We start from the raw sequence: 27,368 nt of genomic DNA, 5'->3' as shown, positions 1-27,368 counted from the left end.
AAAAAAAAGACCCAAGTAACCTTGAGCAGGAAATTATATTAGTATGAGCAGAAAGAAAAATAAAGATATACTTTTTACCTAGGGCTGATGAATCTTTAAGATTTTACATGGCGGGCCGGGGATTTAGCTCAGTGGTTCCGGCACCTGCCTCGCAAATGCAAGGATCCGAGTTCGATCCCTGGTACCAAAAAAAAAAACAAACAAAACAAAAAAAACATACTTTTAGTTTAAGAATCATCCCACAGTTATTTATAAGAAACATTTTAGGGTAAATATATTAAATATATTAAATTTATATAAATATATTAAATTAAACCACAGAATTTAAAAGTAAATTTATCAGTCGATCCAAGTTTCCCAATGGGACCTCATCCACTTTTTCACAGGCTGTCATGAAGGCTTTTTTCCCTGTTGGCATCCTGAGACAGGAGTTACCCTTAGCCTTGCCATTTGCCAGGACCCAGGACAGGCTCTGTATACCCTCAGAGCCACTTTTTTTCTCTGCCCAATATTTCACCTTAGCCTGACTTACTCTCTATACCAATTTAGGGTTAGGACCCAGTGGGAACTCAGTCTGATGGTCTAGACCTTTCCCCTTTATCTTCTTGGTAGTATTTCCCCCTGGCATTGATGCTTTGTTGTTATCCATTTCCCTTTTCCTGTCCACACTTTGCATGGGCTTGAACTTGGAGTTCAGCCTCTATTGTTGCCATGAAGGGGCCACTCCATGACCACTATGGCCTTATTTTTTCTTTAAATCACATCGTTTACTAACAATATGTTCCCTAATTTTAAGAGTTGGGGACCTTGGGGAAAACTGAAACAAATTGGTTTAGGCAGCTGCTTTTTCAGCCACAGAGGGAGATTTGTCCAGCAGTTCCCTGCGCCTAAGGCCAGTTATTATAAACACAGATTAACAGGCAGATAAACAGACCAGACACGTAGGATAATGACATTAAATCAGAGTGCACTTTAGATATATTGGCCAAGTTGAATTATGATAATCTTTTTTCTCTTAGTTTAAATGAATTAGTCAGTTAAAATTTTCCCTAAGGGTTACCATACCACTCTTGTGTTTTTAGGTGAATCTTAACAGAGATCTCTTGTAGTGCTTTTATTATTTTAACAGTATAGAGTTACATCACAAGCGTCATAAGGAGGAAAGAATATCAGTGTGAAGGGGGCAGAGAGACTGAAGGAGAGTTACCTGGTGGAGGAGACACTGAAGGCTTAACTGAGGCCTAGGGTGGCTGAAAGAAGGATCATCAAGGACATTACTCTCAGAGATTGGAGCTGAGAAAAGCAGACTATGAGATTTATGAAGGTACATGTCTTCCTGTAGTTTGGGATCCTGTGACAGGGTCATGAAGGCTTGAATGTAAGGGGCTTTAGAGTCTTTGCCCTGATTATGATAGAAATTGTTCAGTTTTATTATGGTGTTCTAATTTATTAGGGTTCCTGATCTGGGATCTGATAAATTGAAGCCAGGCAGTATTGCATAGGAAAATGAGACATTTTTTCTTTTCTTTTTTTTTTTTGTGGTACTGGGGATCAAACTTGGGACCTTGCACTTACAAGGCGAGACATTTCTTCTTGAGAGTTTAGGGATCAAATTTAGACCAATTCTTAAGAAGAATACAACCTAGGGGTGAGTCAGAGGGAATGGAAGACAAAGCCCATTATGGGTCCTATGGAGATACTATGTCCATCCAAAAAATGTCAATTAGGGTGAGAGATCACCTATCTCAGGGGGATGCATGAGATATTTGCTTCTTTTGGGTAATTCCCCACTCACAAATGTGAAGGCCAGCCTTACTCTGGGGCCTCTGTGGTTCTGGGGCTACTGTCCAGTTGTTCAGGTTGGACCAAATGAGCAAGTAAAACAGTGAGAGTGAGGGGCTGGGGATTTAGCTCAGTGGTTCTGCCGTCTGCCTCACAAGGGCCTGAGTTCATTTCCTGATACCAACCCCCCTCCCCCCCAAAAAAAACAGTGAGAGTGAGAGAGTCATGAGCCAGAGTCATGGCAATCACTAAATAGTCACAGGGAGGGTAATTCATCGTGGAGAGTTGAAAATCTGCTCTCTTGTGCGATTTCTGGATCAAGTTTAGCAGATGGAGGAGGAGGTTGGAAGCCTGCAGCCACAGGGAACAGATCAGCAGAGGGAGGCAATGAAGCAGTTAAGGGGGAGTCCTCACAATATGTACAGGTTCACCCTGGATAAGCTGCCACCACCAATAGTGCTGTGCATTGAGAGTAATGAGTGTCCTAAAGGAAGAGGCCCCTTACCCTTATGGACTATATAGCAGGATGTTCTCCTTTTTCTGCTGCCTTCAGATACACAGTAGATTGGCCCCAGCTAGGGTCCATCAGTTGCAAGCAGGAAGTAAGGCTTTCTTCAAGGAACTGAGAGGAACCCCATAGCTTGTACTCTGATGGGTCATTTCTGTCAGGGGTGCAGTTCAGTGGCCTGTGAGACCCACAAGGGAGTTGCCCTGTCAGGGACCTTCAGTTGCCCATTGGCTGATCTGTTGACCATGTACAAGTATCAGTGTGAAGAGAGGCCAAGAGAGGTAAGGAGAGACACTCTCCATATGGGTCACCAAATGCTATGCCAGATGGCATATAGAGTGCCTGTGATGTAGGTGGTAAAATTTTACCAGTAGACTAAGGAATGTAGGCAAGACAAGAAGTCAAGAGAAATAGCAGGTGAGTTTCTAAGAAAGGAATATGCTATCAGGTTGAGAGATTAGAAATGAAGATGTGGAAAGGGGTTTGAGTTAGCAAATGTAGATTAGAAATGTATTTTCCAGGACATCTTGTTCTTTGCTAATCTTTCAGGAACACCTGCATTGCAAAGTTGTACATCAAAGTTGCAAATTGGTTAGGCCTAAAAAGAAAGCTCTTTAAACTTAGATAAGGGTATCTGAGGCTTTTCGGCAAAGGTACAACATTAGCTCCAGGGAGGAAAGGATGGTTTTTGTATTAACTCTTACGCCATTTTTAGTCCTCATTAGTGCAGTGTTTTGTGACTGTCCAATATGTGCTGGGATAAAGTGTGTTATCAAAGAAGTCTGGGTGCTCTGAATTTGAACCCTTTTTTCTACCAGTTTTCATTCATTTGTTGTAGTTTTTGGTTTTGGGTGCTAGAGATTGAACCCAGGATCTTGTGTATGCTAAGCATATGCTCTACCACTGAGTTCCTTATGTATTTTTTTTTTCAGTCAGGGCCTTACTATGTTGTTTATTCAGGCTAGCTTCAACTTCTAGGCTCAAATGATTTTCCTCCCTCAGTCTTCCAAGTAGCTGGGACTACATGCATTTGCCCCCATATCTGGCTCTTCCATGTTAGACTTTTTTGCTTCTGACCATCAAACATATTTTAAAGAACTGGAGAAGGATAATCTATTATATTTGCCCAGGTTTATACCATTTGTGATGTTCTTCCCTCATTGTTGTTGATCTGGGTTTTCTTGTTATCAGTTACCAGACTAGAGAACTACCCGTTCCTCCTAAACTGCTTGTGACCATCAAACAGGTTGGGAATTCCTAACCCAAAAATCTGAAGTCTGAAGGGCTCTAAAATCTAACATTTTTTTAAGAGTAGGAAAATTTATTGGGGAATAGGAATGGGGAATAAGAATAGCTCCTGAGAGACGTGAGGGGTCCAGAATGGGTTGCCCTAACATTTTTTGATTAAGGTATGTTATATACATGTAGCAATTCTCCATAATGAATGTAATCATTATGTACTACAGACATACTAATAAAAATGAAAATTTGGGAAAAAATGAATTTTTTGAGCACTGACATGATCCAACAAATGGAAAATTCATCACACCTCATGTGATGCGTCACAGTCAGACTACTGGTGCACTAAAAATACTGTATAAATTATACTTTAAGCTGTGTGTGTATAAGGTATATATAAAACATAAATGAGTTTCATATTTAGCCTTGGATTCCATCCCCAAGATATCATTATATGCAAATATTCTTTTGCATTGAACCTGGATTGGACTCAGGGCCTTCACACTGTCTTACTAAGTCACTCAGTTGCCCAGGCTGGGCTTGAACATATAGTCCCCCTGCCTCAGCCTCCCTGAGTGCTGGGCTTTATAGGCATGCACCACCACACTGGGCTCATAATTTTATTTGGTCCCTTATAAAATGTGATTTTGGTTTAATTCCAGTTCTGTCCTATTCCAGAAAGTTAGGAAGTCAATGAATGTCTGTATATGTGTGCATTCTTGATGTGACATTTTTGTAGGACAGATTCCTGGAACTGGAACTTCATTTTTTTTTTTGAGACAGGGTCTCATTTGTAGTGCAGGCTAGCCTCGTACTTGTGATCATCCTGCCTCGGCCTCCTGAGTGCTGGGATTACACATGTATGCTACCACACCCAGCTTTGTAACGGGAACTTCTGAAACACATTAATTTTTGAGGAATTGACAGATTCTCTTTTAAGAAGACTTATTGAACAGAATCACGCTCACCAGTAGTGCAACAGAATGTCTGTTTCTAAATACAGCCAGCCTTCCCTGTCCATGGGTTTCACGTCCATGGATTCAACTAACCAGAGATTAAAAATATTTTTAAAAAATTGTGTCTGTACTGGACATATATAGACTATTTTCTTGTCATTATTTCCTAAATAATACAAGATAAATTACTTCCATAACATTTACATTGTATTAAGTATGTAAGTAATGTAGAGGTGATTTAAATGCAAGGATGGCATAGTTACATGCAGATATCATGCTGTTTGATGTAGGTGACTTGAGAACCCCCAAAATTTGGTATCTTTGAGGGTCCTGGAACTGGTCATCCTTGGAGTCTGAGGGATGACTGTATTGTCCCCATAAGTATGTGTTATCAGCGCTTTTAGACCTTGCCAATCAGTTGATGGGCAGTTTCTCATTTTCTCCTTTTATTTATTTATTAGGTTGACCAAATGTCCATATGTGTTAGCCATTTCTGATAAAGTTGCAAGAATAGTGAATGAATAAACATACACCTCTTACCTAGACTCACCAGTTATTGACTTTTTAGCAGATTTATTATTACTTTCTCTCTTTGTATAAATATTTGTGTGTGTTTTGTATGTTTGTATGCATATGCATACACATGTATATATTTGGGGGGTAATAGCTTGAGAGTTAACTGCACACATAATAACATAAGGATACTCTACCCCTAAGTACTCCAGCCTAGGCCTTGTATTAGTCCAGGAGCCATCACTGTGTGGACTGTCTGTTGAGCCCCAGGTGGCCCAGTACCTGGCCATTAATTTTTTGGTTTGGAGCTCATGAATCTTTTATTTTGAGACCTGCATTACTGAGTAACCAGATCTAGAGATTTTTTCCAGGAACATTCTTGCACATATTATATATGGAAGTTTTATACAGTACTCCCTGATAAATAGTATTGTATTTTTGTTGTTGTTGGTAGTTAATTTTCACCATTCGGCAGTAGCTGTTTCTTTAATACCTGAGAATTTGTCAGCTGTGATTTGGACTATATCATGGACCATCTCACCTGACCTCATAATCAGCAGAAGTGGCATTAATGGTCTAGAAATTTGAGTCAGATTAATGATCACCATTCTCCAGGGAAAGGGCCTGCCATAGGAATGAAACTGTGTGTAAAAGCATGGCAGGCCAGAGAGCCCTGAGTGTTTGCTGTGTGTGTTGGGGAGGTTGCTTGCTTATGTGCTTGTGGTGTGTACTCACACATACTATACACACACACCTTGAGCTCATAAAGATCTGAGGAATGTTCCTAACATTCCATATTTACAAGAATGAGTCACTGGCTCCTAGCATCAGTATATCAATGCATTTACTTAGTCTTACAGTATACAGAAGTAGAATCAATTCCTGTGCCCATATCACTGTGAGAAGGGAAGCTATTTACTATAGACATGATTTGTTTGCATGCCTGTTATGTAGACTGAAGCTAATGTAAGTTGAAATATTCTGTTCAAAAGTTACTTGAACTAGATTTTAAAATTCTTTTTAATTTTTTAAAATCTAGTATATTTACTTATTTGGTATATAGTTAGGTTCACATTTTTTGGTCAGTATTTTAGAATTTTATTTTTCCCCATCTTTGTTGATTTAATTTTTTTCTTCATCTATGAAATATTAACATGATTTGAAGAGAGAAAACAATGCAAAAAGACGTAGAATTGTCATGTCTCCCCTGTGCCTTCTATCCCATTTTCATTTAGCCTTGGAGACAACCAGTCCAGTTAGTTGTTTAATTTATATTTATGTTTTTTCCTCATTTATACTTGTCTTTCTTTTTTAAAAATGAGCAGATAGATGTGTTTTTTGTTTTAAATTTTTATTTTTGTTTGCTGTACTGGGGACTCAACCCAGGGCCTCATGCATGCTAGGTAAACACTACCACTGAGCTACATCGCCATCCCTTTTAATTTTATTTGAGACATGATCTCGCTGAGTTGCCCAGGCTGGCCTGGGACTCGTGATTCTCCTGTCTCAGCTTCCTGAGGAGCTGGGATTATAGGCATGTGCCACCATGTCCAGCAAGATGTATTTTTTAATTTCTTCTTTTTTTATTACACACAATGTAGTGTACTTTATTTATAGGTTCATTTTCACTTGGCTTTTCCCCCTTAACAATATACCCTAGAAACCCCTCTGTGAATATTTACAAGTATCTTCCCCATTCATTTTTTTATAGCTGTGTAGTATTCTGTTAGTGGATGTATCAGTTTGTTCGACAACTTTGCCAGATATGAGGAAGTTTTTGTTGTTTGCAGTAATTTGCAATTAAGAATAGTGCTGCAACAAATTGTCTTGTGCACAGGTTGTTTTTTATGCAGGTGTGTCTTCTATATAAACTCCACATTGCTGGGTCAAATGGTAAATAAAATAATTGTTTTGTTCGATATTGCTAAATTCCTTTCTATAGTCATACTGTTTTCCATTTTCACTGACAGTGTAGGATAATGCCTGCTTTTCTATTGCTGCACCAACATATTATGTTGTCAGGCTTTCATTTTTGCCCTGATCTCTGTAATTTTTATTGGCTTTTTTCTTACTGAGGGTAAAGTTGAATATCTTTTCATATGTTCAAGAGCTATTTTTAAATTATTTATTTATTTACTTATTTGCCATACTTGGGATTGATCCCAGGGCCTTCATACTGAGCTACATCCCCAACCCTTTGTTATTTTTATTTTGAGATATGATGTTATTAAGTTGTCCAGGCTGTCTTTGAATTTGTGATCTTCCTACCTCAGCCTCCAGTGTACTGGGATTACAGGTATGTACCACTGTGCACTGTTCTCTCCCTCTAATTTTCTGTCAAGTATTTGGCCTTTTTCCTCTTGCTCTTTTAGAGTTCTTTATGTATCCAGGATATTAACTTTTTACCTGTGATATATGTTACAGTCTTTCACCTAGTTTGTCTTTTGTCTCTCGACTTAAATTTTTGAATTTACAAAAGTGTTTTTTATTATTGTGGTTATAATTATTAATCAGTCTTTTATTACGTCTGGGTTTGATTCAGAGTTAGAAGGTGTTTCCCTACCTTGGATCATAGAGGCTTTCATCTAGATCTTTTGTTTTGCTTTGTTTTTTGTAGTACTAGGGTTTGAATCTGAGGCTTCTTGCATGCTAGGCAAGTGCTGTACCACTCAGCTACATCTTCAGCTTTTTTATTTTTACTTTGAGACATGATTTTGCTAAGTTATCCACATTGGTTTTGAGCATTCTATCCTGCTTTTTTAGCCTGTTGAGTAACTGGAATTACAAGTGTGTGTTACCATGCCCAGCTGGTTTCAGTTTTTTATATTTGGTTCACATATCCATTTGGTTTTATTCTTTTATCTGAGTTTTTTTTTTGGTACCGGGGATCGAACTCAGGACCTTGCGGTTTCAAGGCAGGCGGTGGAACCACTGAGTTAAACCCCGGCCCATTAGGTTTTATTCTTGAGCATGGTATGATATATGGATCTCATTTAATATTTTACAAATGTTTCTCCAGTTGTCCTGGCACTATTTATTAAAAAGTGGGCCTTTCATTTTGGACTTTGAGAGCATGTCTGGATAAAAATGTGTTTTGGTATCTGGTAGGGCTACTCCTTCCTTCTGTTTTTTTTTCCTAGCATTTTCTAGCTATTCTTGCACACTGGGTTTAAAAATTTTTTTTATTAGTATATGTTTTCCATACATAATGATTACATTCAGCTTGGGGGTTAATACAAATAACATCTTGATCATTTTACTCCCCCATATGATTTTTAGTATTACCTTTTATCTTTTTTGTTGTTGGAATGGAACCAGGGCCTCTCCCATGTTCAGCAAGTGCTTTGCCACTGAGCTACACCACCAGCCAGTAGTACCTTCTTTTGTACCATTTAAAAGCTTTTTTCTTTTTTAGGATCTCATTAAACTTACAAATTGCTTTAGGGATTACTACATCTTTGTGACTTTGTGTCATTCTGTAATGAGTCGGACAGCCCTGAAGTTAGATGGAACAGTTGCCCAAAAGAACACACTCACTTTTTCCACTGCAAGTTCAGAAGTCCCAAGGTCAGTGTTAGGATTGATATTGTAATACACTGGAAGGAGTTAAACTCACCGAAAGCTGTTCTACTCATAGTTACAGCTCATTACATTGAAGAGTTACAGACTGGAATCAGCTATGAGAGACAGAGATTGTTTAAGGTTTTGGAAGATACTAAAGCTTCTATTCTGCACCTTCACATCACCTTCCTAGCACACTGAGCAATGACAATATGTGAAGAATTGCTAAACATGGAAGCTCACCTGAGCCTTTGTGTACAGAGGTTTTGAGGTTTTGTTACATTGGTGTAACTGAATGCATCTTTTACCATAAAGGTAAACTCAGATCTCCAGCCTCTCTTTTTTTCTGGAGGTTGGGCTGCTATCATGTGGCTAAAAGCCTGAACCTGCTATGGTTTCATTGTCTCCTCCAAAGCTAATTTTGGAGTTTATTGCTATTTATTGTTAAGAGGTGGAACCTTTAGGCCAGTGATGGTGAACCTTTTAGAGCTTTCAATGATACAAATAACCTACTGTGGCATGCATGCCATAGGTTCACCACCAATGCTTTAGGAGGTGATTAGGTTATGAGGGCTTTAACTTCAGTAGCATTGGTGCTATTTTTAAAAAGTGTGAGTTTTCTGGGCGTTGTGGAGCTCACCTGTAATCCTAGCACTTGGGAGGCTGAGGCAGGAATATTGCTGAGAGTTCAAGACCAGCCTGAACTACACAGCAAAAACATGTCTCAAAAAAAAGTTTGCTCCCTTATTTCTTCAGCCACAGAATGATCCAGCATCATCCCAGATGATGGCCCCTTAATCTTGGACTTCTCAGCCTCCACAAGTGTGAACTAATACATTTCCAATGATTATAATTTACCCAGTCTCAGGTATTCTGTTACAGCAGCAAAAAGGACTAAGACACCCTGTAATTACATGATAGGGTTTTATAGCCTGGAGTCATTTCATTAGTTTAAGCTATCTAGGGTTCCACCAGGAGTCACTTCATAAGCATAAACCATCAGGGCCCACCATAAATAATAAAGATACTTCTATCAATTGGGAGGTGTTAAGTTAGGTTGTTAGATTTGACATCTCCTTTTTTGTTGTGTTTATAGCTATGTATTTCCCTCTTGGCATTGCCTTAGCATTTTATCCTATAAGTTTTGGTATGTTATACTTCCATCTTTATTTGTCTCAAGATATTTTTTTTGAGACAGGGTCTCACTATGTAGCCCAGGCTGGTCTCGAACTCACAGCAATCCTCCTGCCTCAGCCTCCTGAGTGCTGGGATTACAGGCATGCGCCATCATGCCCAGCTTGTTGTCTCAAGATATTTTGTAATTTCCTTGTGATTTGTTCTTTGACCCATTGAATGTTCAGAAGTACGTTGTTCAATTTTTATATATTTATGAATTTCCACTTTTTCTCCCATTTTGATTTCTGGTTTCATCCCATTGTGATTGGAGGGAAATACTTTGCATACTTTTAATCTTTGTTACTTTACTGAAACTTATTTTGTGGGCTAACATATGGTCTATTCTGAAAAATGTTCCATGTTTACTTGAGAAGAATATTATTATTGTGTGGAATGTTCTGTGCATTATTTGAAGTCTAGTTGGTTTGTACTGTTAATGAAGTCTTCCTTGCCTTTATTAGTCTGGATAATAGATAGGTGTTCTATTCATTATTGAAAATATTATATTGAAGTCTGTAGCTATTTGTAGAGCTGTCTTTTTCCCTTCTGCCAATTTTGCTTCATGTTTTTGGCTATGTTGTTTGGTTTATATATGTTTCCACATGTTATATCTTCTTGATTAACTGACCCTTTATCAATAGATAATATCCTTCTTTTCATCTTGTAAGATTTTTTTTTGTCTGTTTGCTTGTTTTCTGTTTTTTCTCATTGAGTTTATTGGTACATTTTAGGTATACAGTACAGTTACATTCATCATTGGGATCTTGTGCCTTTACATGACAGGCCTTGGTTCTCATTTTTTCCCCTTGTCCCTGTCCTCCCTTCACCCCCTCCTCCCTTCCCTATTTACAAAAATTTTATATGAGAAAATGAAAAAATGGAAGTAAAGTTTTTGTAAAGTTAATGTTTGCTTGTTTTCTTTGGTACCAGGGATTGAACTCAGGACCTTGTGTTTAGCAGGCTGGAGCTATGCCGCTGAGCTAAATCCCTGGCCCTACTTGTAAGATTTTGTTTGTCTGATGTTAGTGTAGCCATCCTAGCTCTCTTTTGGATATCATTTGTATTGAATACAGTATCTCTCATTGTCCTTTCTCTCTTGTGTCTTTGGGTCTAGAATAAGTTGAACACCAGGAGCTAAACAAATAAACAAAAAAGTAAAGCAACAAACAGAAACTGTAAACACCTATACCAGTCTACAGATTGGCTTGGTGCTGGAGCACTCCTTCAAGACTCCACCATGCTTGTGTGGTCTGTGGGGCAGCCTGAGGTGAAAGGTTACAGGCTTTTTAGGTCACTTGTGAATGGGTCTTATTCTGGGCATAAACATTTTTCTAGATTCCCTTGTACATGGATGCTTTTGAGTATCTGAATTTTTAAGACTTTCTCCCCTAGCTGTTCCTTTCAGAAAGTCGTATTCTGATGCATGTTCTGCTGGAACCTTTTGCCCAGCCTCTGCAGTTTGGCTGTCTTGCAGCTTTTTAGAGCAGTGCCCACTGCTTTACCACTCTCCAGTTCCAAGTTCCATAAAACAGACAAGCACATTGCACCAGTTCTCTGGGAGCCCTCAGACAGATTAGAACATGAATCAGGTCTGCCTTGCTGCCTCCAGGCCCAGGGACACACACTGGGAACATGGGTGACTCTACCTGCAGCAGCTGCTGCACATCAGGGAATAGAGCAAGGGCAGGAAAAAAGCCGCCCCTGCCCCCTGCTACCGCAGCCTTTGAATTACCTTTTTTTTTTCAATTCTACCTTTGCTTGGTTGCTGCAAACCTTTGTTTTCCAGAGTTCTGGCAAAGATAATTGTTATAATTTCTTCTTGTTTTGTATGTTTCCTGTGGGAGGATAAGAGCTTGACAGATTCTCATTTTGCTGTCATTGTGGAGTGAAATTTTGTCAGTTGAAATGTTTTTCCATATGTTTTGTTTTGTTTTGTTTTGTTTTATGGTGCTGAGGATGGAAATCAAGTCCTCATGGATGTTGGCACGTGCTTAACCACTGAGTAGCATCTCCAGCCTCAGTCATCTGAAATGGATTCTCCTTTTCTATTGTTTTTAAAGCAGCTTTGAATGGATACAGACTGTTTTTGTCCATTTGTTTGATACACAGCCGGAATTTGGCATTTGTTTACTTATAGGTAATTAGAAATTTGAAGTAGTGTCTATTATGTATTATAAGCTATACTGAAGGTAGTATTATGTGTCTTTTTATGTGCTGTTTGTGTTGATCTATATAGTTTTTTGGAGGATGTATAGAGAGATTTGAATTTATACAGATGCAATCCTTCTAGATTACATGGAAGTGTCTTAGTTTTTAATTGAAGAACAAAGGTGATTTATGCACAGTAAAATTTACATATTGTAAAAGTTGGTGTATGGTTTATGAATTTTGGCAAAGCCATACAGTTATGTAACCACTGCCACAAAGAAGACATGGAAGAGTTGTGTCACCTCACAATGTATACCTTTGTAGCTGGCCCCTTGCTGTCCCCTGTCCCCTAATCACAGATAGATGTTCACCCTTTGAAGTTTTGCCTTTCTGGTAATGTTTTATAAATGGAACCACAGAGCAAGTAACCTGTTGAATCTGGCTTCTTTCCCTTAGCATAGTATATTTAAGGTTCATCCATGTTGTCGCCTGCATCATTGATTCCTTCTTTTTCATAGTACTTGTAATACTGTAGATTCCAGATTGTGTATCTATTCACTGGTTGAAAAACATTTAGGTTTTTTCCAGGTTTTGTTGATTAAAAATACAGTTGCCTAGGAGATGGGGGTGTGTATAGGCCTAGCATGTGCAAGGCTTTGGATTCAAGCCTTAGCACTCGCTGCCTACGTCGCACTTGTGGCCCCCTCCTCGTAATTTGTGTGTGTGGTGTTCCGTTGCATCCGCCTCAGGCAAGCTGGTAGCCAGCGTACAATAAACCTACCTTGCAACATGTAGTTTCTATGTGGCTCATTGATTTTCATTATCACACAGTATTCCACTGAATAACTGCCAGTTTACTCATTCTGCTGCTGATGGACATTTGAATTTTCCTCATGATTTCATATTAGAAACAGTGCTGTTGTGAACATCCCTGGGCTTGTTTCCGAGGGCACATGTTCATGATTTTCTCTAAGGTATGTAGCTATAAGGAGAACTGCCAAGTGGCATGTATGCAAATTATTAACTTTAGCAAACAATGCCAAAGCATTTCCCAAAGTGCTTATACCAGATTGGATTCCTACTAATGGTGTGTGGGAGTTGCCATTTTAGGACACTGCAGTGTAGTAGTCTGCTTAGCTGTACCCTTTCTGGTGGGGGCATAGTGGTGTTTCAGTATTGTGTTCTCACTTACCTGAATGCTAATGAGCCTGAGTATGTTTCAGTTCACCTGGACGCTCTGGTTGGTACATTTTCCTTTGTTCATAGGTCGTTTGGTTTTCCTTTTGAATGAAGTACCTTCTCTCTTTTCTTGTCCCTTTGTCTGTCTTTGTATATTTCTGATCAGTTTATAGGGGTTAAATATTCCAGGTAAGATCCCTTTATCCTTCATGAGCATCACAGATAATCTCTCCTTTGTGGCTTGCCTTTGCACTGCCCTACTTTTAATCTCGTAAAGCTTACAAGTCTCTTCCTTTATGAGGGGTGCTTTTCATGTCTTGTCTCAGAATTTGTCCCTTATCTTAAGCTTACGAAAACATTTTCTATATAATTGTATAGTGTTGCCAAACCCACAGCTCGAGTTGGCACCCAAGTGGCTGCAGGGGAATCCTAGAAGGGAGTGCCCCGAACCATGTGGAAATGGGGCCGCTCGGGGTTCCAAAGTTGCACTCATGCTCAGGTGATCCGTCCTAAGCATTTATGATGGGGACAGGCTGTGATGTCTTCACAACAGTAAGAAGAAGGGAATGTTCAGAGAAAGAGGTCAAGGGATGAAGTTTACATGAGGGTGTAAGGAATTTGGGCTTAGGGCCAGGGCCAGTTTCTTTCTTCAAAGGCTAGTGGGCATAACCTAAACAGCTTTATCAGTGCCTGAAAATGTTCAAGGTCCCAGCTTGGACTTAAGATTGCAAGTAGAACCGTGCAGCCGATTAGGTTGTAAAGCAGTCAAAGGGCTGATTTTCGGTCAACACACAGAAAGCAGAGGAATTGGGGAACTCTACAGTTATTTACTTTTCTTTTTCATGGGTTTTTATTATTACGTGTTTTGATACATAATAAATACATTTATTGTGGGGATCTGCTATACATACACACACATATCTATGTTGGTCCTGCTTCCCCTTCCTCCTATCCCCCCTCATCCACACTTTAAAGTTATTTTATAGATACTTTGCTGTGTTTTCTCTCACATTAGACTTACATATTACCTGTAGCTGATTTGTGTGTGTGGTAACAGGGGCTAAATTTCATTTTTTGCCATATAAATATCCAATAACCAATCCAACATCTATTGAAAAGCTCACCCTGCCCACCACTTTACTGTGCCAACACAGTCATGATGCATTTGTCTATGTGTGTTTGGATTCTTTTTGTTCGCTGGACTATCTATCCTTGTGCAAATGTCACATCATCTTAAATTTCCTATTAATGAAATACTTTTTCTCTCAGGATGGATGAGAGTAGGCCAGCAACTTGTTTTGAAGTAGAAAACCTGTATTAATTCACGATGAGTTTGGAACCCAATGAGAAATTCCCCTACATTTATCCTGCACCCAGCGGTCAGCATTTTATAATAAAAGCAATGTGCCATTATAGGAACTAGTGACATTTGAGGACGTGGCTGTGGATTTCACCCCAGAGGAGTGGAAGTATGTGAACCCTGCACAGAGAATCCTGTACAGAGATGTGATGCTGGAGACCTACAGCCACTTTGTCTCCTTGGGTAAGAAGCTTCCTTGGGAAACGTGGCTGTTTATGATCATTGCACCAAATGGAGAGCCTTTTCTTTTATCTCTCTCAATGTCCTCCTTTTCTCTCCTGAAAAGGTACCTTGGGAATTTAAAACTCAGGTTAAATGTTTTGACTTTACTACTGTGTCAAACAGTAGGTCCCTTGTGTTGCTCCCAAACTGCAATTTCCTCTGTCTCAGGGGCTCTGAAGACCAAAGATGTGTCTGTCATTTCTCATTATCAGGGCAGCAGGTTACTAAACCAGACCTCATCCTCAAACTGGAGGTGGAAGAGCCATGCCCGGCAGAAGGCAGAGTCCCAATTGGGAGCTATCCAGGTAAGTAGGACAGACCTCAGCTCTGAACACACAGGTGCCCAGCCTGTCACTGGGGGAGGGCACCCCTTAGGGCTTTTGGGACTGTCTTGGTTGTGGCCCTTTGGCTCTGTTGGAGGACACGGACATGAACATCTCATCCATAAGACTGACACCCCTCCCTGTCCTCTCATACATCATCACTGTCCTTACGTTGCTGCTGCCTGGAAAGTTTCTGCACAGTTCCTTTCCTCACAGATCAAGTGTCTTTTATATGCTACCATGCCCCAGTCTTGTTGCTTCCACAATTCTCATCTGTCACAGACTTATAGCTAGGCCCACATTAGTTACCGGCCTGGATCTAATGCTATAATTCCAGAGTGGATTCTCTGAGTCCATTCTTCTTGCTCAGCTTAGCTATTCATGTCAAGGTTTGGTCTCCAAACATCTTTATTACCTATTTTTTTGTGGTACTGGTGATTGAACCCAGGGCCTTTACACTGAGCTACATCACCAACTCTTTTATTTTTTTATTTTGAGACAGGGTCTTCCTAAATTGATAAATTAATTGCCTGGCTGGGCTCAAACTTGTAATCCTCCTGCTTCAGCCTCAGAGTGCTGAGATTATAGGTGTGAGCCACTAAACTTGGTTAGTTTCTTTTTTGGTGGTGATGGTGGTGCTTCAGGTTGAAACCAAAGTTTTGTACATGTTAGACAAATGCTGTACCACTGAGCTATATTGCCAGCTCCTTGATTATCTACTTTTTGAGTTACCTTTGAGATATAATTCACTACCTCATAATTCAGCCATTTAGAGTGTAAAATTCAGTACTTTTTGGTATATTCATAGTTGTGCAGTTGTCACCATTATCTAACTCTAGAACATTTTCATCAACTCTAAAAAGAAACTTCTGCTTTTATTAGTCCCTTTCCATTCTCTCCTTCCCCCATTCTCTGGTAAGCGTGATTAACTTTCTACCTCTATAGTCTTGACTGTTCTTGACATTTCATATACATGGAATCATAAAACATGACCATTTTGTTTTCTTTCATTTGGCATGTTTTCAAAGTTCATCCATGTTGTAGCATAAATCAACACTTTATTCCATTTTATGGGAATATTCCATTGTATGGATAGAGAACATTTTGTTTATCTGCTGATGGACATTTGGTGGTTTCCACTTTCTTGGCTATTATGACTAATGTGGATATGAACATACATGTACAAGTTTTTGGGGTGATGTAGGTTCTCATTTTGTGCAGATGCACAGTATTGAAATTATTGTAGTATATGGTAATTGTATATTTAACATTTTGAAAAATTACCAAACTTTGAATATCCCATTCCTCAAAAACTTTCATGCAGTGTCAACATTCACTAATGATTCTTGCCTGATCACTTGTTACTAAGATGGTTAATTTTGTTCTTTTCATCGAGCTATCATCCATTACTGTCATTGTTCATATTCATGTTCAAATTGTCTTCAGTGTAGTAGTAAAGATTTCCTCAGGCTAGCTCCCTCTCCTTTTGTCCTGGCCCTATCATTCTTTGAGTGCTTTCTCACTTTCTAGCACAAACATATTCCACATTCACCTGGTACTTTCCCTGTTTCAGACTGGAATGAACAGTTTCTACAAGGACCTCGGGCTCCTGTTAGCGGGAATGGTACTTTATCCCCACTGTGGTACATTAACACAGTCCTCTGTTGTGTTTTTCTTATAAGTTGGTAATTAGATGTAGAAGTTGGATTAGTTTCTGAGATTTTTTTTTCTTTTTACTTCCTAGTTACTCTCACCAGTAGGCATGCAATGTACAGTTATCTCTGTGTTCTGTTACTAGTTATTGATTGGTGATTAATGCTTAGCTCCATTAATTCATTAATGGCTGCAAAATATCGATATGTAAATTTTGTCATTCTTTATTAGCTGGAATACTTTTATAAAGAGAAATTGCCCCCATCTATTATTTGGTTACCACGAGTTACATGTTATACAGAAAAGACAGGCTAAATGACTGAGGTTTGATTGGCATATTTGCCAGTTTTCAGAGTAAAGAGTTGCTTTGGTACCATCACCCAAATGTGACCAACAAGCTATATCCTTTTTATGTATCATTTACAGACTTAGAGATTTAAACATTTTAATGTCTTAATTGCTTTATTATTCTTACCATGACTCAAACTATTCCATCTTTAGCCAGTGGAAACTCCTTCATGTTGGTTTTCAGGTGTTTGGTGGTGTTATTGCTTTTAGGTGTTACAAGTTCAAGGCTCATTTTGTGTGTTTCCTGTCTCTGACCTGGTATTGCCCACTTCTCCAAAGAGCCCTGGTTCTTTTTAGTGGAAAAATAATGTTTTAAGACCACAACTTAGGTGTTAGAGAATCATTTTAAGCCTTTTCATTGATAGAGTTAGGACCTATGTATAAATTTTAAAAATACTTCATATATTCCAATTGATATTTATAAATCAAATCCTGGATGGATGTAAAGGTGTTTCATAGATTGATTTTATATCTGATGATAGTGTTGTAGTCTTATTCTGAGACAATGATCAAAACAACTGATCATGTTGATGCCGCTGTGAGTCAAGACTTTCAGCCTGGTCATTAGGAAATACAGAAGAAAATATTTACTATTATTAGGAAATTCAGTTTTTGTTCAGTTTTGCTTTGTGATTATATAAAATATTATATTTACTTGGTTCCAAAGTCATATTTAGAAAACAAGGTACATATAGTGTAGTCAGAGGCTGCTTTCCCTCTCCATGCATTTCTTTCTTTCTTTCCTCCACAGGTAACCTTTAATAAAATTTAAAGGTTTATCTTTCTACTGTTTTTTATAATATGAGCCTATATGAATATATATACAATTCTTTCTTTATAAAAACAGCATCCTACTATCCAGTTTTATTCACCTTCTTTTTCTTTTTTTTCCTCGAGTTTATTGGTACATTTTAGGTATACAGTACAGTTACATTCATTATTGGGATCTTGTACCTTTACATGACAGGTCTTGGTTCTCATTTTTTCCCCATACCCCTGCCCTCCCTTTGTCCCCTCCTCCCTTCCCTATTTACAAATTCACCTTCTTTTTCTTACTTAATAGTTAAGAACATGTTACATACATAGATACTCCTTTTTCTTTTTATAATAATGTATCTTAATAATCAACAATCAATAATAGCAGTTGTTGTAAACATTTTAAAGCACTTCATATGTGCCATGCAAACTTTGTTATATCTCTCATTTTCCCCATACCCCTGCCCTCCCTTTGTCCCCTCCTCCCTTCCCTATTTACAAATTCACCTTCTTTTTCTTACTTAATAGTTAAGAACATGTTACATACATAGATACTCCTTTTTCTTTTTATAATAATGTATCTTAATAATCAACAATCAATAATAGCAGTTGTTGTAAACATTTTAAAGCACTTCATATGTGCCATGCAAACTTTGTTATGAGTAAACAATGCTTCTCAGCATCATCCACTTGGGTAAGCACTGTTATAATTTCTGTTTTGTGGGTGAGAAAATGATATAGGTACTAGCTCACTTGCCTAAGGTCACAGACCAATTAAAAGGATGAGCTGGGATTTGCTCTTGTCCAACCATATGGGCCATACTGCTGCTGTCCACTGAAGGAAATTCTTGTCCAGCAGTTCTGAGTAGAGCAGCTTGTAAGAGCCCTTTCTGTGATTCTGCGCTCCCCTGGCTAAGAACTAGTGTTTTGCTATCTGAAGAAAGTAAGTCACTGGAAAGGAAACCAAAGCTGCATGATCCACTTTAACATTAAGTACTGCTATGACAGAATGTTAACATTATGGAATCTTACGTGGTAATATGAATAGTTACTATACACTTCTTTCAACTTGTCTCCATGCTTGAAAATTTTCACATAAGGTTTCAGAGAAAATAAGTAAATTACCAAACACGACTAAAAATTCAGTATATGTGTAAAAATGTCAGATTTTATTTACTTCAAGATACCGTTGAGTTTAAGAAATACCACTAAGAAGGAAACATTGTCACCAGTTAATCTGTGACATGTCATTGATTATAAGGTGTATGTGGATTCAGAGATGTTAAAATGTGAAATATTGTGTATCTTGCAACTGATATTAAAGGCTTTGCAGTTTTGACTAAATGAGTGTTACAGATGACAGTTAATAAATTTTTAAGTTATTTAGGAAGATCAGAGTAGATTTCTTTGAAAAGACAGAATTGCCTCTTGAGAGTTATCTAGATTATGAATATAGGACAATATGGAGGACAGGGCTATGTGCATAATGGTACATGAGAAATAGTTTGGAGTATAGTTTTAAGGGAAATAGTGTAGACAGTGATGTTGAAGAACTGTGAATGTAAGCATGGGTGAACTTGCACTGGTGAGTCCGGATTGTCAGGCTAATTCTTTCATTCACTGAAAATGTAGATTCAGGTACGTTGTAAGATTTGAGTCCAGCAAACACACTGTTTTATTTCTTCCTAGTGGGAAATAGTGTAAGTCAGGTTTAGTTAAGAGTTAATATGGTGACTGTGAATTGAGCGTAATAAGGTCTATCCCCAAAACTGATGGAAGTCAGAGATCATATAAGACATGGTGAGAGATCCAGACATCAGGTTAAGATTGTTCTTTGTAAAAAAAAAAGGGCAGTACGTGGGATTTGAGTAAGAGACTCTTCAGGAACTCTGATAAAATGAAATGATAATATCAGTTTTCATATGGCAAGGAATTTCTGAATATTGTACTTCTTTCTAGAAGTCTGCCAAATTGATGAACAGATTGAGAGGCAGCATCAGGATGAACAAGATAAATGTCTGATGCAAGTTGGATTCCCTGACAAGAAAACATATACCACCACGATTGGCTCTGAGTGTAATGAATTTGGAAACACACTTCATTTGAGTACAAGGTTTGTCGTTCCAATACAAAGACCCCATAAACTCAAATCATTAGGAAGTAATATGGTAGAGAATTTTGACTTATTTAGAAACTCTGCAGAAAAGAAACATAATAATGGATGTGCAAAACTATTCTTTCACACTGAATATGAAAAAAATCTTATAGTGAAACCGTGTGGCTATAAAGAGTGTGGGAAAGCCCTCAGGCCAAAGAAAGGTCTTAGTCTTCATCAGAGAATTAAAAACGGGGAGAAGCCCTTTGAATGTACTGCGTGTCAGAAAACCTTCAGCAAGAAGTCACACCTCACTGTACACTGGAGAACGCACACGGGAGAGAAACCCTTTAGTTGTACTGAATGTGGAAAAGCCTTCAGCCAAAAATCTCAGCTCATTATACACCTCAGAACTCATACAGGAGAGAGACCTTTTGAGTGTCCTGAGTGTGGGAAAGCCTTCAGAGAAAAGTCAACAGTCATCATACATTACAGGACTCATACGGGAGAGAAACCTTATGAATGTAATGAATGTGGAAAAGCCTTCACTCAGAAGTCAAACCTCATCGTCCATCAGAAAACCCACACAGGAGAGAAAACATATGAATGCACTAAATGTGGGGAATCTTTCATACAGAAGCTTGATCTAATTATCCACCACAGCACTCACACAGGAAAGAAACCCCATGAATGCAGTGAATGCAAGAAGACTTTCAGTGACAAGTCAACCCTCATTATACACCAGAGAACGCACACCGGAGAGAAGCCACATAAATGTACTGAATGTGGGAAGTCTTTCAATGAGAAGTCCACCCTCATTGTGCATCAGAGGACCCACACAGGAGAGAAACCCTATGAATGTGATGTGTGTGGAAAAACCTTCACCCAGAAGTCAAACCTGGGTGTACATCAGAGAACGCATTCAGGAGAGAAACCCTTTGAGTGTAATGAATGCGAGAAAGCCTTCTCTCAGAAGTCCTATCTCATGCTACATCAGAGAGGCCACACAGGGGAGAAGCCCTACGAGTGCAGTGAATGTGAAAAAGCATTTTCTCAGAAGTCATATCTCATTATACATCAAAGAACACATACAGAAGAAAAACCCTATAAATGTAACGAATGTGGCAAAGCCTTCCGAGAAAAGTCAAAGCTCATAATACATCAAAGAATTCACACAGGAGAGAAACCCTATGAATGTCTTGTGTGTTGGAAAGCTTTCAGCCAGAAGTCCCAGCTTATAATTCACCAGAGAACACACACAGGAGAGAAGCCCTACGCTTGCACAGAGTGTGGCAAAGCCTTCAGAGAAAAGTCAACATTCACTGTGCATCAAAGAACTCATACTGGAGAGAAACCCTATAAATGTACAGAATGTGGGAAAGCCTTTACCCAGAAGTCCAATCTTATTGTTCATCAGAGGACCCACACTGGAAAGAAGGCCCATGGGAGAGGCCACATCCGGAAGTCAAAGTTCACTGGGCATTAGAAAGTAAAGCAACAGCATCTGCTGTGTACCCTGAAGGAAATTTGTCAGTTTAAGGTTTTCAAAGTGTGTCCTAACTTCTGATTTAAACATGAGGAGTTAAATTAGCCTTTCTTCTTTTCATCTTGCCCTTCCCCAAAATCAGTAGGAGAAAAGGAAGAGATGGAATCTCTGTATCTAACAAAATTAGGAAGTTAGCTGCAACCCAAGGGCTGCCAGAAGCAGAGGCAGTGAAGTGCCCATGCAAGAGATTCCAGGTCCACAGATGGGTATGGGTAAGGACTCTTAACTGAGGGTTGAGCAAGATACGCTTCAAAGTGCTGGGCCCTGGGCAACTGGGAAACAGAGTGCATAGGCAGGTGAAGGGTACCCTTAAGCATTTGGGATCTGAGGAGAAATAAGGCTCTTAACAAGGAGTTATTCAGACAAACTATTTTCAGGAAGACATCTGTACTGATAGGAACAGTTGGGATGAGGGAAGAGTAAATAGCTGCCCCTCTTTACTGACTTGGGAGAAGTCAAGTCTGAAATAATTAACAAGTTTGTGTCAGGGGCCTCAGCAGTTAGAAAAACTGATCCACCTGGAATATGGTCCTAGTTTCTTCCCTGACACAATCCTCCAGCAATAGCAAGTCTAAGGAAAACTAATTCAAAGAGAATGACACCGATAATCAAAACCACAAATTATTTTTTAAGCCAGCAGTTCACTTATAATGTATATACTCAATGTACGAAATGAACACAGATTCACTGATGCACTGTTTGCAAAAACAAAAGATTGGAAGTTGTCCTAATGATATCACCAGAGTTCTGCTTCCTGGAATTGGGACATATTCACAGCAAAGTCTTAGGCTCACAAAAATAAATAAAGAGAACTTGCATTATTATTTGTGTAGCGATTGGGATAAGCCCTAAGTTATAAAGAAGGAAAAGCAAGGTGCAGCATAGAGTATAATATGCTACCATGTGTATAGAAACAGGAAAATGTTAGTATACAGTTATACGTATTTCTAAAACCCTGATTAGCTCAGGGAAGGGGCAGTGGGAGGGTGGAGGGATGGAACCGATTGGGAGACATCTATGAAGCATTTATAGCTTTTGAAAATTGTACCATGTGAATGTTCTTCCTTTCCAAAAAATAAATAAAACTTTAAAAAGCATATTGCATTCTATTACTACTATAATGAAGTCAGTCTACACATAGGATTTTATAACATTTAATGTGGAGAGTATAATTTTTTTGTGGTGCCTTGGATGGAACCCAGGTCCTGTGGTCTACCACTCAGTTACACTCTCCTCAGCCTTGGAGGGTTTTGTTTTTAATGAGTAAACTGAATAACCAGGAAGACAGAACAACAGCTACTCAGTACATTCCCAAGGCACACAGGCATTAGTTTCTTGAGGGTACCAAATAGTGATTCTAAGGTCAGCTGGGACCACATCACCTAACCCTAAAATGATTGAGACTGGAACACATTTTTTCTTTTGTATGCACAGTGATATCTATGAAGAGATCCTATATTAAAGCCCACCACTGTCTTTCCATATCTTAAAGTTATTTAAATGACTGTATATACATATACTTTTCATAAGAGGTATAAAGTAATCCAAAGAGGGGTTGACTTACTCCCCAGGGTTGCATTCCTGCTGGTGACATAGTTTCTAGGGTGAGAGACAGATTGAGACCCCATGATCTGAATGGCCACAGCTGAAAACCACGTACCAGGATGCTTGCTGCAGAACGAGCAGTCCTGCTTGTGAATGACTATTTGTGGCACTCGTGCTAATGTGGTTACTCACTGGGACCATGACTGGTAGAATTTGGCAGCCCAAGCTATATAAAACCTTTAATCCAAACCCACTTGAGACCCTGTCTGTGCCCTCCCAGGCCTTTTTATTCTCTGAATTAATCTGCAAGTAAATGAACCACTGGCTGACTTTTTAAAAATGTAGTTAGACAGGTCTCACAGAGCTCTTTTCCAGGAAGAGGACATGTAGGGCTGGCTGACTTCTTCCTGTACAGTCTGCTGGGACAAGGCCCAAAGGCATTGCATCTTTCTACTCTTAAAGAATCTTCCTAGGGCTTCAGGTTTATTAAAGGCCATCCTGCAGTAGGGGAGAGAGTCAAACATCACCATTTCCCATGGATTTGGACTCCAGCTTCCTGGGACACCAAGACAACTGGATGAGCTACGTGTTGGTAAATGGAGGTAAGGCACAGACCTAAAGGGGAAAACTGCAGGATGTGAATAAACGGGCTGCGGTTTAGGGGAAAGCGAGGAGGGTGATGATGGACTGAGTAGGCGTGAGTGGGGTGATGAGGGCAGAATGGGCCAGATCAAGCAAGAGGGGAATATCCAATGGAGTGTAAGTAAACGTGGGTAGTGGTGGGGCCGGTGGGAGTGAGGAGGCACAGTGTGGAAGATGGTGGTGGATGCGGTGGAGGGAAGAGCAGGCCAGGTGGGTGGAGATCCAGGGCAGGTCTTCAGGGACAAGCCATCCGGGCGGCGGACTTTACTCCACTGGGGATGGTGGGTGCTCTGTGGAGTGGCAAGGTTACAGGGCATCGGGGTCTATGATGCAGGAATTTTCAGTGCTGGTGTTGGGGACTCGGGGAGGAGAGCACCTGGGCTTCTGCACCAAGGACAGCTGCCCTGACGACCCCACTGTGACCATTGGTGTGTAGATGGGAACAGCCTGTGCTCTAGGTATGCTGCTCAGTGAACACCAGCTCTGTGTTCCATGTTCTTGTTGCTCTTTATATAAACGCTGAGATGTGCCTCTGAAGCTCCCCAATTCAGCTATCTTTTAGCCCTAGGCCAGCCTTGGTGTTATCTCCCACATTATTTAGGTCAGCTAAAAACTCCTAAAATAAAACTGATCCCTCTTCAATCTATTCCTTAAGGGCCTCAAAACTACTCAGTATCCCTGAGATCACACATCTGACCTCTGATTGGCCTATAGCTACCCAGATCAGTACTGGCCTCCAGTATTTTTACCAGTCATATTTTGTTGTCTTTAGATACAACTGGCTAAACTATGAATTATGATCCCTGCTCACTTCATCCTTTGGGGCCTGCTAATATGAGAAATTCCCTTCATAACAATGATAGTATCCAATATGCTACCAGATAAACTACTGTAGAAGTCTCATTTTAGAAAGGCTCACAGACCAAATTAAAATGCTCGAGTCACAAGGTTCATTAAATCAACTTAAAGTATTTTTAAGCAGCAAGGAAAAAGGGGTAAGTTAGCACACTTAGTACCGACTCCACCATTAGGTTGTAGACCCTGCCTCTGTCTCCATCTCTGCCTATCTCTGTTGCACCGGTCTTACTGGTTATGAGACTCAGAGTTAAGATTTGAACAAGGGCCCCAGTCAGACTGCAGAAGCTCAGAGCCCATGACATCCCTAATGCCCTCAGCCGCATCTCACTGTTAATGTCAACACTGTAGTTTGTTCTGTTTAGTGGAACAATGGAGAGTGTCACCCATTGGTGGCCAACTTAGGTACAATGTAGGTCAAGTGGTAGGATACTTTATGTATTGGTTTCCTGTTCCTTTGCCTGTAATATTCTTGTTGGTCCTATCATATATTTTCCTTATTCCACGTATCTTTAGCATACTTTGCAAGTCACTAACTTACTTGTTACTCTATTTAACACATTATACAATTCTGCCTGTGTCAAGAGCTACCTTATTACTTGGGATCTCTACTTTACACACTGAGTTTTGTTTACTTCTCCCAAGTGCCCAGCAGGCATAAGCACTGTCTATGTTTAGCACATCTTACAAGTTTCTTCCATTAGGCTTATTTTCATGAGGTTGAGAGGACAATCAATAGAGAAATATCAAAGCTAATTCTTTGAAAAGATTAGTAAAAACCAGAAATGCTAGACTGATCAGGAAAAGCAAATTTTCGAGTATCCTTGATACAGTGGACTTCAGTATAGAATAAACATTTACATGGTAGTTGATAGTAAAAGAATTATGAAAAAGATTTACGTCAACAAATTTGACAGCGTAGCCATTGTAATAAAGGAGAAAAATCATAATGATCTCTGATGCAGAAAAGGGATTTTTTTATTTGATGCATGTTCACAATATAAATTTTTAGAAAAGTAGTAATGAAGAAGACATCTTCAAAAAACATAATCCAACTTAACGGTGATGGGGAAAACATTCCACCTGAGATTGGGAATGAGACAAGGATGCCTGCCATGCCCAGGTCTGCACAGTATCAGGCTGAGAATGAGGTAGTGTTCATAAAGCAAGACACGGAAAGGGAAGAATGGCTGGCAATGAATAAATGAAACTTCGAATCTCTGCAGATAACAGAAAATCTACAAGATCTATAGACAGATTATTGAAAGTAAGTGTATTTAGCAAGACTGCTAAATATAAGATCAGACTACAGAAACTGTTTTTCCTTGTACCAGCAACAACCAGAACAAGACACCAACAATAGGGAGAATAGAAAGAAACAAATGATGATGCCATTTAATGGTGACCTTTGAAAGGAACTGAAATTCCAGTGGGGTGGAATGGGATTGAAAAATGCGCAGAGAAAATACCCTAAGGCTTTTCTCAATGATGAGAGAAGGACCTAGAAGAAATAAAAGCTATAATTGTGAAAAGGGGTGAATCAATAAATGTCTAAATTTGTAAGGATGGGAGTTTATAATGACTGGAGGGAGGCACAGAGGGAGAGAATGTCCTTGATAGCCTCATTGCAGTGAATGAGGCAGTGATCAGACCCTGAGGGAGGGAGGCAGGGCTTGTCCTTACCGGAGAATTGGGGGAATCTGTGTAGATGCCCCTTCACTGGAAGAGGTGGCATCCACGTGCTGTGACCATTCAGAGACCCATGTTCTTTAAGGAGGACATCATGGCAATGAGGTTGACCTTACATGCACTATCCCCAGTCTTTCCACTGTTCACTCACATGGGCAACCTGAGATTTTGCAAGAGGTTCTCATGTCCCTTTTCCTCAGCACCCAGCCTGACAACAGTGGCTGTCTCCATCACATGTTGGAGGGACCAGTGACACTGGAGAATGAGACTGAGGACTGGACCTGGGAGGAGTGGCAGGCAGCACCTGGACCCTGATGGACTGAGTGTGGAGATAAGCTATGGAGACTCATAGCCACCTGGTCTCAGGCTTTCTAATTACTGTCCCCAGGTTTGGAAAGCCACCTTCCTTCCTCGTCCTCCAATACCACTGATCCTGCAACACACAAGAGGGCTCCATCTGATGTGACAAGAAACACATCCTTTAATAAGAAAAGTCATGTGCTGAGGTTGCTGAGGTCAATAGAATGAATCTTCTCTCTGTGAAATTGTAAAGAAGGAAAACAACTATGCATTAGTTTTGCTATCGCACCTCAAACTTGGCAAAAGTTAATGGCCATGATCTGTTAAGATGAAAAAGGCATTAAACTGTAAGGTTCAGTACTTTCGGTGGTTTTGGGCATTCACTGGGGATCTTGTACTTGTCCACTGAATTGAAGGGCCCTTACCATATCACAGACCGGCACCTTAACCAGCAAACACCTATTGCTCCCAGTTCTGGAGACCGGAAAGTCTAAGATCAAAGCACTGGAGGATCTGATAGCTGGTGAGGGCTCTCTTCCTGGGTTGTAGATGACATTTTCCTGTTGTGTCTTCATATGGCTGAGAGAGCCAGCTCTAGTCTCCATCTTCTTATAATGAAGTAAGTACTATACCATCATGGGAGCTTCCTCATCATGACCCATTCCTGCTAACATCAACTGGGGGTTAAGATTTCCACATATGCTCAGACATAAAGAATGAGAAACTAGAGTCATTCATAGGAAAGTGGTTGTATATTGAGGCCATACTCTTAAGTGAAATAAATAGGACACGTGTAAATACTGAATAATTTCTATGGTGTGAAAAGCTAAAAGTGTAAATAAGATCCAAATTGTATAACTGACAATGTGGAATAGGAAGAAAAGGGCTGAAGGTGTAGGGGAAGTGGGAAGGGTAGGGGAAAGGAAATAAGGGAAAAGAAAAATATGAAAAAATGCAAACAAACTTTTTGTA

At 39.6% G+C, this 27,368-nt stretch overlaps 1 protein-coding gene across 4 annotated transcripts in view; it reads left to right on the top strand.

The window, feature by feature from the left end:
• The window catches only part of LOC117284734 (zinc finger protein 182), a 30,871-nt gene extending 8,460 nt beyond the window's left edge, over positions 1-22,411 (top strand). For 3 of the 4 annotated variants that reach the window (XM_033760238.1, XM_033760240.1, XM_033760239.1), the window contains exons 3-5: positions 14,479-14,605; positions 14,857-14,949; positions 19,684-22,410. In XM_033760238.1, the coding sequence (XP_033616129.1) occupies positions 14,479-14,605; positions 14,857-14,949; positions 19,684-21,305 (1,842 nt within the window). In that variant the 3' untranslated portion in view covers positions 21,306-22,410. Of the gene's footprint in view, positions 1-14,478; positions 14,606-14,856; positions 14,950-19,683 lie in introns of all 4 variants that reach the window. The other variant, XM_033760237.1, reaches the window with a different exon arrangement.
• The last annotated feature ends 4,957 nt before the right edge of the window (positions 22,412-27,368 follow it).

The sequence above is a fragment of the Fukomys damarensis genome, unplaced genomic scaffold, assembly GCF_012274545.1.
Source record: "Fukomys damarensis isolate Sample0158 unplaced genomic scaffold, DMR_v1.0_HiC HiC_scaffold_39, whole genome shotgun sequence".
NCBI classification, from domain to species: domain Eukaryota; kingdom Metazoa; phylum Chordata; class Mammalia; order Rodentia; family Bathyergidae; genus Fukomys; species Fukomys damarensis.
The sequence above is the reverse complement of the archived record's forward strand: the minus strand, read 5'-3'. Positions and strand labels throughout refer to the sequence as shown.